Here is an 11,946-nt window from a genome sequence, read left to right as displayed (position 1 = left end):
GGCTGATTGGACGGGGGCGTCGGTGACGCGGCGGGGCGCGTGACGGCGATATGAATAAGGTGTGCGCGAGCTCCAAGAAACATGCAGTCGAGTGAGCGCGTGCGGCGGGCAGAGCAGCAGCAGCGGTGATTGGCATGTTTATCCACACGACTACTATAGCTGTACAGTAAACACGACTGGAGATATTTCTCTTCCAGATCAGGAAAGTTGAACCATGAAATCAAAAGCAATGCTTGCCACAGGCCTGTCACCCATCTTTGCTTTCTGGAGTATTTAATATATGTATTACAATTTTGCTAATACGAGCAAACTTAAGAGATACTTATGAGACAAGCGGCTGAATTAAACACTTGTACCTTTTGCATCATGTTGGAGTAAATCATTTACTTCAATACTCCAGAGTGACAGCACTGTTGCTTGTTGATTAGAGTAGCTTTTCATTATTTTATAGTAATTTCTTTAAGAGGGCGATTGTTTCTTTAGGAGTACACCTGCTTCGATTTCCTTTGACTGATATCAGCTACCTCAAAAGAAAGAACGCTGGCCATTTAAATCCGTTGGAAGCATCGCCCTTTAATAACAGCCATTCTAAAGGATCAGCCTCCTGGACGATCGAGGACCTCATTACTACCAGCCAAATATCTAACCGTCAGCTATCTCATTATCTGGGAACAATCCAAAGACAATGGTGCACTGTGCGGGGTGCGAAAGGCCTATTCTTGATAGGTTCCTATTAAACGTCCTGGACCGAGCTTGGCACGTGAAGTGTGTGCAGTGCTGCGAATGCAAATGCAATTTAACAGAAAAATGTTTTTCGCGAGAAGGAAAGCTCTACTGCAAGAACGACTTTTTTCGGTAAGTGTAATAGTGTGGCTTTGAGGGATCACGTTGTGTTCATATAGCGTTAGCTTCAAGTTTGTTTTACATTATGCCAGGACTGAAATGCTGTTGTTTTATCTGTTTGACAAGACACTAGAACAGTGCTTGGTGAAAATAAATAATGCATGTCTTATAGATAGTTTAATTAGTACTGTTAGATAACTTTCACATTTATAAAGTATGTTTTGTTCGGTTACCCGAGGAAAAGAAAGAGTAACTTTAAATATTCATCATAAATCCTGTACAGAACTACTTACTGTTTCACGGCACGGTAGGACAGCTGAAATTTTACACACATCCATTCAAACCACAATCTGTAACTTTGCTGATCTCGTAATGCGGAAAATGTGTATTCAGCATAGAACTCGCACTTTTCTTTTGCTGAGGCAAATTAAAGCAGAGATCAATAAGAACGAATCCAAGAGGAAATCCATCGGCTCTGTCTACATCCTTGGTGTTTTATCTTTTTTTTTGGTAACGATGTGATAAGTGTTTTTGAATAATAAGTGTGTGAAGAGGAAACCATAGACAAAGCACATATGAGCAAATCTTTGTAACCTAAGTAGACTGAACAAATAGCTGCACAATTGTAATTCCCAAACTCATGAACCAAACGTACAATTCAAGTTTGATAGTAAATTTAATGATAGTTTACATGCTGAGTTACTTGACTCTTTATTATTGAATCAATTATTTCTATCAACCTTTGTACAGTATGACTTTCATTTACAGCCAAGCGGCATGCATGTGCTGAATAACTCTTGGAGTAATATATTTCACTTCCTTTAATTAAGTTATTACAGCACTAGTCCTTTGAAAGTATTAGCCTGATTCAAGTTGCACAATCTAATGTGACAGCAAAATATTCTTTACCTATCGCTTATATACCGGAATCATTTATTGAACCAACCACCCCCTCAGTTATTATTAATGAATGGTTTAATGTCAAGTTTGAAGACCTTTCTAATCAGGCACTCCTGAAATCTCCTTCCTCCTCCGGGATCATACGCCATCATCATTTCAATCTGCCGTCACCTGTAAATGACGTAACATTTATTAATCCAATGGATTTTACACCCAGCATGAAAATGAGATACTTTAAAACCGTCGTTTTCAGTAGAATACCATTTTTTAAGTTTATACACGCATGCTTCGCACCTTGAAGCAAGACAACTGCAGTATTAACAAAAGAAAAACACATTTCTCACTTGCTGCTCTTTCTCAAATAAAACAAGTTTGTCGTATCCTTGCTTTAAAAAATGTGTCGGTAAACTTGCACAGACTTGAATAGTTTATAGTCACCTGTTATACAATTTCGTCAAACACTATCTTGGTCAAGAAGTAAACAAAAATTAAAACATTGCACCGAAATATTTTAAGAGGAAAACAGAAAATACCCACAATTCTAACAGGCAAATTATTTTATATATACGTCGAAATGGACATAGACTAAGTTATGTTTTAGCTGCCCGTATATGTGCATTAATTTTCGCTGTACTCTCATTATTGTGACCACGACTCGATTGAATTTTATCCATAATGAACAACGTATTTTAGATAAATTGCCTCAAAAGCTTTTAATAAAGGTTGTGTATATTGAATTGGGGTGGAGACGAAGCATATTATATCGCTATAGTTTATGCGAATAGGAAGGAAAATTAGCCGCATTGTGAAATGGAAGCTGGGAGTTACATGATAGTGTCAACCTGGTTTATTGTGAAGCTCCCCCCCCCCCACCCCAGATAGCATTCTGTCACTTTTGGCCAGTTTGCTGACAGGAACTTCTCATAAATAGTCCGTGCTCATTTTCAGTCGATTTTCTAAATGTAATACTTCACTGATCAATCTGTCACGCGCCGATGTGTCGGTCCCGATTTAGCCTGGTCTCGGTTGCTTGATAACGCAGATCTATACAAATATAGGCAACGTTTCTTCCGTTTGTACGCCCCTGGACACACTTTGGAGCAGGACAACTGCAGTATTAACAATAATCTATCCACCATTAACTCCGTTCTACCCGATTAGTATGATGTAGTTAACTACCAATGTACTAAACAGAATTAAGAATTCCTTTGACCATTTTCCCGCTACTGTGGTGCTTTACAGTCGTTTTGGTACGAAGTGTGCCGGCTGCTATCAGGGTATCTCCCCGAGCGATCTGGTGAGGAGAGCGAGGAGCAAAGTCTTTCATCTGAACTGTTTTACTTGTATGATATGCAACAAACAACTTTCCACCGGAGAAGAGCTTTACATCATCGACGAAAACAAATTTGTTTGCAAAGACGATTTTTTAAACAGCAATAATTCGAAAGAAAACGGCCCGCTGTCACGTAAGGCCAAATCCTCGTTGTATTTATATCTGTGTGTGTATGTTTATTTATGCTTATTAGGAAACTGGGCGACAGTGCGGCCCTGTACTGTTTAGTCTAATATGTTGATCAATAACGCATAGCTTTACTGCTATCTGGTCTCGAGTGTTTTATCAAATCGAATATTTTATGGAACGGTGATAATCGGTATTACATAATGGTTGGACATTCGGATTGTATGTATTTTTTAATTGCAACGGTTAACGGGCATAGCGATATGGTTTTAAAATCCATTTCACCCACAATGCCTACTCGTGTTAATTGCTGGTAATTTAAACTCCATTTGTTATTTGATGCATTTGCGAGTCGCTAAATGTACATTTTTGTGTGGGTAGTTTTCAAATGACACTACTCTGTGTGTCCAATGTTCTGGATTAGATACCTAAATTTTTATTCCCGTGCTATTTTGTTTTGCAATTTTCATTTTAATGTAACCGCAACTAACGAACGATGCGTTTGGGGAAGATTAATTTTGGACTGTTAGTTAATTTATAATTCTATCACTTAAATATAGGCGTTGGTAAATATTTCATTTTAATATGTTAAAATGCAATAAAAAGCGCTCCAAAGCGGCTATATATCAATTATTAATAAAATCTCGGTGATTATCATCGTTAAATCGGCTATTTACGTGATGTGACACATTCTTCATCCCGCGTCATTTTGTGTGTTGTACAGTAACGGCATGTAGTGATCAGAGTTTATCTCCGGATTGTCAAGACCATTTACAAGATGACACAAAGGACTCAGAAATCGCCAATATTTCAGATAAAGAGACTACCAATAACGAGAACGAGGAACAGAACCTGGGAGCCAAGCGCCGGGGACCCCGCACAACCATCAAAGCGAAACAGCTGGAAACTCTGAAAGCGGCATTCGCAGCCACCCCCAAACCCACAAGACACATCCGAGAGCAGCTAGCTCAGGAAACCGGGCTAAACATGAGGGTCATACAGGTAAGAGAGACATCCAGAACCCGAGGCTGCGAATTTCTACATAACCGCAGATTAGCGGTCGGGGTTATGTGGAGGGCGTGAGGGGGTGCAATTGTCAGAGTCAATATAAAACTTGCAGTTTGAGTGTTTAAACAGAAATGTGCTGCAGGAGATGGAGCTAAAGATATTTTGAAAGTGAGAAATTGTATGAAGAACGCTCCGATCGGGGGAAGTCATCCAAACGTGAAAAGTGGGTAGAGGTCGTGCTATCAACGGCCAACCAGCGGGTGCATCTTGAGGTTCTGGATAAATTCTCCGAGCAGTTTCTAGTAAAAAAAGATGGATTGCCACAGTAGGATACGTCGCAGTAGGGAAACGTATATAACGCGAAAAAAAAACCCGAAGCTAAATAAGGAAAGCTAGGTAAACAAACTCCTTTATTTGTGTAAAATGTGCTAGGAGTGAACACGGGAAGCCGAGAGATCTCAGAAGACTGCACCCAAGAGGTCAAGCCGGGTCCACACAAATACAAATAAATGGTGCGGTTGTGTAATGATGTGGTCAGGACAGTGCGAACTATTGTCAAGCTGGAAACAAGAGAAATAATCCAGTAGGTTATCACCAACAATGTGTAGCAGGACGCTGTTTAGGGAACGAATCGAGATATAAAATAGTAGGGAAAGTGGACGGGAATACCCGGGTTAAGTTTTATGGCAGCTGACAAACCAGAGTCTAAGAGCGAGAATGAAGACCCCCCCCCCAAAAAAAATATATGGGCTGTATTTTAAAAGAACTCGCGAAGCGTTTCATGTACTCGACAGCTCCAGCTCTCTACTGGGTAGAGGGAACAGGCCCTAAATCAGAGGAAGCAAAGAGAGAAACGCGTTTCTACTGCAATAGGGGTAAAACAGCAGTCGGGGAGTGCAAAATTGACACTTTGTCGTCACTTGTTCTAACTATGGAATAAATAGAGTTGTGAAGTAGGCTGTCCAAAGTATAAGGCCTTCACTTTGGTGACCTGAGGTAAATAAAGAGCCCACCGGCCTCAGGCCAGGGACAATAACTACTTAATGGTAGTAGTAACGGGAATTAGTTTCACAACACTTCACTTGTCTTACTTCATTTGTGTATTTTTTCCAATTTTATATGATTTTTTATACAAACTGTTAATCATTCATTTCATTTTCAATGTAATGTTGAGATTATTAAATGTTTGTTTATTATGATGTTGTGGAACTTAAAATTCGAACAATAGGTGCCTACTTACAAATTTACAACGTGAAGCGGCGAAAAACGTTTACATTTTTTCTATTTTAAGAATTGCTTTCTTTCTGGAATTTTTTTCCCAAGATATGACAGTTCAGCCATTATTCCACTATATCTCCCGATTCTGTAGATGAATTTATGTTGTAAGAAGGAAGCCCAGTTATAATTCAACTTCAAAATATATACCAAACGCTGTGTGGCATTCTAAAAGTATTGTTACTCGCACAGGATTTGCCGCCTTTTGCCCATTGGTTGTTTTATTTGAGTGGAGTTTTACATTGACTCTATTGTGTTTCTTTGTATTTACTGTGAATGCCCCCAAGGAAATGAATCTCAGGTGACATGTCCCATCCTGAGATTATTTTAACTCTGAACTTTGAAAAGTCAGGAATTGAGACGATATTATCGAAAGATTTGGCAAAACTGTTGTTAAAGCGATTCAGTGTTTTATTCTGGGAAAGGCTCCTGACTTTCCTTCGCCTTTTGAACATCACGATGTAAATATTAGCAGCCTGCGTTTCAAGACTGGTTTGAGATTAATGTTGCCTTGTAGTTAAGTAAAGCTTTTATGTACTTCAGGTTTCCCTTAATTCTAAACTGCGGGATTGGAAGTTTCGTGTTTACATTATAAGTATGGTTTAATATTAACTCAGGATTTTCGGAATAAAAGGATTCTCGTGGCTGCTTTGTGCCCCAGGTCTGGTTCCAAAACAGGAGGTCCAAGGAGAGGCGGATGAAGCAGCTGAGTGCTTTAGGGGCTCGTAGACACGCGTTTTTCCGCAGCCCCAGACGGATGAGACCCCTGGGAGATCGCCTCGACGGGGCTGACATGATGGGAAACGGCCCTTTCAATTACTACGGGGGTAAGTCCCAATTCATTTCTGTTAAACACTCCCCAGGATGTGCTTAAAAACTGATTACTTATTTAACGAGAAAGAGGCTGCAAATTCAGTTTTACAGTCATATATTGACGGACAATTGAAATACTGTATGAAGTTAGCCATTTATTGACTTATTATTGACTTATTCAATCACTGATTATAGGAAGAGACTGTCCGTGCTATTTTAAGGCTAAAGTATATCTTTTCTCTCAACCACCTACTTGTCAATGTCAGATCAGTTTCATGTACGGAACCAGCTAGGCAGCAAAAGATTACACCGCGAAAAAGGGAACGCCCCAAAAGTAGTGTCTGCAATAAATAGTCTGCTTAGGATAACCACGGGAATATACAGAAAAGATCTGAAATAGTCACAGCATATGTTCGTATATGCTTAAAAATACAGAGTGCGGGAGAATGATATATTCCCATAGGATTTGGTTTACTAATGACGTTCTAGTTTTAAAATGTTTAAAGGTTTCCAGTGTTCCTATTAAAACTAGGTAGTATTAAATTGGGTTTAATTGTATGTTTTGTCTTCCATTAGAGAGTTTGGAGAGCATGCGTGATAGGGAAGGTCATGGAGTCAGAGAACTTCGCTTTTTAATGAAAGAATTATTTTAGAAAAAAATGGAGATACATCACTTGTTATATTGCCATATACTATATTTTGCACCTTTCTCTACTTTGACTTAAGTAACCGTTTCTTCATATTTTGTACCGTGCACAAAGTTACATAATGTGCTTACTTTCTAATTTTAAGAATTAGTAGAATGCTTACATGGTATAATTGCTCCTGTTTGAGCTACAATAGCACGTATCTATTCAGAGCAATGCATCATAGAATAAGGCCTGAAACTGATTTGTATCTGAATTAATTATACAATTTTTTAAGTGTACAAAGAGTGAACATGTTATAAATTTTATTAATTTATACTGTATATTTAGAGACGTTGAAAAACATCTATCCATATTCCTTCAGCTGGGACATTTGTCAACTTTGCTGCTTAGAAAGTTTCCATGTCTGTGTTCCGCGTCATGCTGGTGGGGCTTCCAGTAGACTGTAAACAGCATACTCGCTGTTATTTGATGGCAAGAACATGGAACGACAATAAGCACGCGGGAGGGGATGGGGTTAATTAATATGGCGTGAATGTACAGCATAAGTAGGAGGCTCGGAACAAGACCGTAGCACGAAGCATTAAATATTTCAACCACATTTCTTCAACCCACTCAAATAAAAACATCTATATTGAAATCGTAAATTTGCGTTTTGAATGTTAAGAATAATGTATCTATTCGTTTTTTTTAAAACAACAGCATGCTTTTAAAAATGTATTCTTTAAAGATGCATTATTGGCAAGATGAATACATTTCATTTACATTGGATTGTCCTGCGCTGTTAATTGCTGGTACGTTTGTCTCTCAAGTATCTGAAAAAAAGAGAACATTTTAAAAAATCTACTCTAAACACAGCGATAATCGGACCCACTGACTAGGATCACCCTATGCTCATCTCACACTGAAACTACACATTTGAAATTAAAATGACTTTGGGCATGAGCGCACTTAAGTTTTCAGTAATTCTGCTGGCCGATTTTAAAGTCCATCAATATTTTCATCCATCTTTTAACTTAGTGGAGGCGGCCAGTATTTGTACGCATATTCAGCATTTCATTTACTTATGTAAATTAGCGTGCATTCAGGCTGAACTGGAGAAAGGAATTAGTCGGATGTAAAGTGTTGTAGCTGAAAAATAAACAAAAATTTACAAGCGATAAGCAGATCCAGATGAATTTCAAGACACTTTTCTGAAGGACTAAGCGAACTCCGTCCTAACTTTCTATAAATGGATCTTATTAAGATTTGGGAAGTATTATTGACGTTAGGAAGTGAAGCATTGTTTTTAATACCAGGATTTGAAAATTATGCGAAATGACATTAATACCTGTGGAGCATTTAGATAGAAGACTACTTTCAAAACACTTTCACTGAATTGTGCAACTAACGATTTTATTTGCAGATTTAAAATTCGGTCCAGAATAATAAACTATTTTACAATATTTTTCAAGCTACTATTCTAGCGTGGTAGGTTGTTATTTGCCGAAATGCTCTAAAATGACTAGTTGAGTGGTGTTTTTGTGAGAGCGGTTGCGATTGTGTAAAATGAGTGAGCATTATTCAAAAAGTGGGACCCTGCTGCGCGAGACCTTCTGTGTGATAAGGATTAATAACAGAGAATAGTTTCCCAAGCGTTTGTTTGCAATCACATCTGCTTCAATTTCACTTACAGAAATGAAATCTTTAGAGAGAAAGAGAAAAAAGGCGACAATCTGATTTACAAATAGGGCATAAATTAGAGCAAAAACATGCTTTTTGTTCCCCCTGTACTCTGCTCATTCCGCCGTGAATTCAGATGGATTCTGATCAACCGCTTTCGGGTTAATAAAAAGTAAGGGGAACCAGCAAAAAGGAAAAATAATTAAATGTACCCCACCCAAAAAATAAACTGATCTTGATGTCCGTTCCGCAGCTGGGAAATAATTGAATACATTATTAAGCCAATAAATATTAAGATCTATAATTTTGCAAATGTTTTGTTTAAGGACCTCCCATATAATTGGTATTATTGAATAGGAATGAATTTTTAATATAGTTAGCAACCTTTGTATGTTGATCCTGATTTATTTTAATTTGCCACAGAACTTAATACTGGAATCTGCGGCTCCCAGAGATAGATGAAGATTGAGTTCCTGGCCACAGATTTCATGTTGACCGTAGATCAATTTGAATGGCTTACAAAGAATAACAATGAAATGAAATAATTTGGCTATACCGTACATGTGCAAGACTTTCTATTGGTGGTTTAATCTACAATCCAACTTGTAAACCTATCTGTGTCTTGGAAGCGGATTAACTAGGTTGGGATTTAGTATATTCAAGGGTCAATTATATTAGGAGCTGCTTCTAATCAACACTAAGCGAACGTGGAGAGGAGTTAAATCAAAATCAGCGATTTAATTTCCAATGTAATCTCAACACAAAGCCAAGTTATAAATTTCATAGTTTGTCATGTTACGTTTTAAGAAATTTTGTATCATGATGATTTTGCTTATTCTCGGGTTTTGTTTTTGATCAATCCTTTGTTAATACTTAACAAGAATGTCTAATTTATCTGTTTACTGCATTTATTCTTGGTTTATTTGTATTTGACGTCCTGAAATTGCAAAGTGTTAAGATTGCCTATTGTTGTATATTTATCTTTACTGGATCTTGTTTTTGCTTCCACAGATTATCAGACTGAATATTATGGCCCTGGAAGCAATTACGACTTCTTTCCTCAAGGTCCCCCTTCGTCTCAAGCTCAGACTCCGGTGGATCTGGGTTTTGTGCCCTCCTCCGGGCCTGGGGCGACCCCACTCGGCGGACTCGAGCATCCACTGCCCGGCCACCACCCGACCAATCTTCCGGGGCCAGGCGACGGCCAGAGGTTTACTGACATGATCTCTCACTCTCACGGGGACTCTCCCAGCCCAGAGCCGGGGTTAACAGGACCGTCAATGCACACGATGGCGGCGGATGTATTCGGCCCAGGTCCTAGCCCGTCCTTCTCTCTCACGAATGGGGGATACGCCAACCATTTGTCACATCCGCCTCCGGAAATGAATGAAGCAGCCGTTTGGTAACGACTTCCGACTTGGCGGAAATTCCTGAAATTGACAATGTGTCTCGCTCTGCGCTCTATCCCACCCCAAAGACAGTTTCGTTCGCTACCCGGTCAGAAAGAACGAGGCAAAGATCATCAACGAAACTCGTCACAAAACAAACTAAAATAACACTTTTTAAAAAGTGAAAGCATCAAACGAAAAGGAAGTTGCAACGAGTTAGTGGAGCAACAAGTTTTGAACGGGACGGCATTCTGAGCGGAGTTTTTAGAATCCAAAAAGTACAAGACAAAGGCGTTCGGGAGCCCCCAAGACTTCAACGCAAACTACTCTACCTACACAAAGCTGAACAACAAAAAGCTCATAAATGAACTGAAAGAGTCTACTGTTTACGTATTATATTTAATTCAGGAGTTTAATGTTTTAGAAAACATTTTAGAACCTCTTGATCCGAGTTGAACAAACGGGCATCATGTAACCAAACCTTTTTATTTGTTTCCAAAAGATGTACAAAAATTACTGGAGTTATGGTTAATGGCTCCAACTTGTACAAAGTGATTTTTTTTTGCGTATGTTTACAAAAGTGGAGAAACAAACTAGAAAGGTGCCAAATAGATAAGTCATAGCACAATTACTGTAGGTGCATTGCACCATCCACTGGAGAAAGTGTTCAGAAAGAGAGTGTTAAAAATAAACTTTCTGCTCATTTTTAGCTCTCTCATAGGAAGCATTCATATTGTTAATAATGCTCATATAGATTCATACAGGATTTTATTTTTGTGTCTTACAGAAACGAAAGGTCAAATATTTAAACAATTTTACTACATGGTCAAATATGCAGTCTATAGCTGCTACCTTTTTCTTTATACAGTATAGAATTCCTCATGATATCAATTTTTGTCATAATGATAGGCCTAAGCTTCTGTGACCTCTGTTGCATATTAGACCATTCACTGTATAAATGAAAAAAAAACATGTTGAATAAATTTGTGACTTTTTAATAAAAAAATTGATGTTTTAGTGTCCTTAAATGTCAGTGCTCTGTTTATGAACAAGGTGATTTTGCAGAATGAACTGGAAGCACCTTGGTTGTTTTTAGGTATCAGTCCATTACTGAACTAACTACCTCCAAAACTGTCATCGGTCAACTTTACACCTACATTATTTCTACTTCTTTGTATTAAAATTGACTCCTACAATTTCTAATGGCATGTCAATGGAATGTACTTTATTAAAATGAGATAAAATTTCAGATAAAATAATTACAGCAAAACTTCACTGTTTCAGTTCCACTGAGTTAAAAGATCACATTGAATAGGTTAAATGACTAATCGTAAAATTTTAAATTTTAAAGAAAATTTGTTAGCTGTTAAGTTATCTGAGTTTATTACCTGATAATGAACTCCAGCCTTGTTTCTAATGTTATGAACTAACACTTGCATAAAAGAATTTTCTGACTCCACTTTTAGTGATATGAATATGGAACATTCCATGTAAATAGTTTAAAAAGTGCTTACCGTTACACCATTTTAAATGAAGGAGTGGGAAATCTAGGATTAGGAAGCAGGAATTGGGACTCATTGGTCAATGCAGTTTTTAAAATCCTTGAACGCAAGAATCTTTGGTAAATGGATAATTGCAATATGCAAGAGGTGTTATGCTCATGTGAGTGGGTTTTTTTATGCACAAAGATACAAACTCAGTGTAACGTCTAATCTTTCCTCCAGAATGAATAATTGTCTTTCAAGTTCTTTGTTGATTTTTAATTCAATTTTATGTTCTCCTTTCCAGAGCTTCTGTAGAACAATTTATTACATAGGTGTCTAAATGAGTAAGAAACTGAGATTAAAGAAATATACATATACTCTGAATATTTCCTTAAAATATAGCATCCAAACCTACAAAATATGAGAAATTAATTTTAGTGCAAAATTAATGATTTTAGACATATAAA

General features: G+C 37.8%; 1 protein-coding gene across 1 annotated transcript; it reads left to right on the top strand.

Moving 5' to 3' along the window:
- Window positions 1-95: 95 nt before the first annotated feature.
- Window positions 96-10,979, top strand: LOC140187517 (LIM/homeobox protein Lhx1-like). The gene is made up of 5 exons (XM_072242871.1): window positions 96-855; window positions 2,986-3,209; window positions 3,927-4,204; window positions 6,147-6,312; window positions 9,619-10,979. The coding sequence occupies exons 1-5, from the start codon at window positions 686-688 to the stop codon at window positions 10,011-10,013; spliced, it is 1,233 nt and encodes a 410-aa protein (XP_072098972.1). The 5' UTR covers window positions 96-685; the 3' UTR covers window positions 10,014-10,979.
- Window positions 10,980-11,946: the final 967 nt, after the last annotated feature.

Source organism: Mobula birostris, chromosome 25, assembly GCF_030028105.1.
Source record: "Mobula birostris isolate sMobBir1 chromosome 25, sMobBir1.hap1, whole genome shotgun sequence".
Classification (NCBI taxonomy): Eukaryota; Metazoa; Chordata; class Chondrichthyes; order Myliobatiformes; family Myliobatidae; genus Mobula; species Mobula birostris.
The sequence above is the reverse complement of the archived record's forward strand: the minus strand, read 5'-3'. Positions and strand labels throughout refer to the sequence as shown.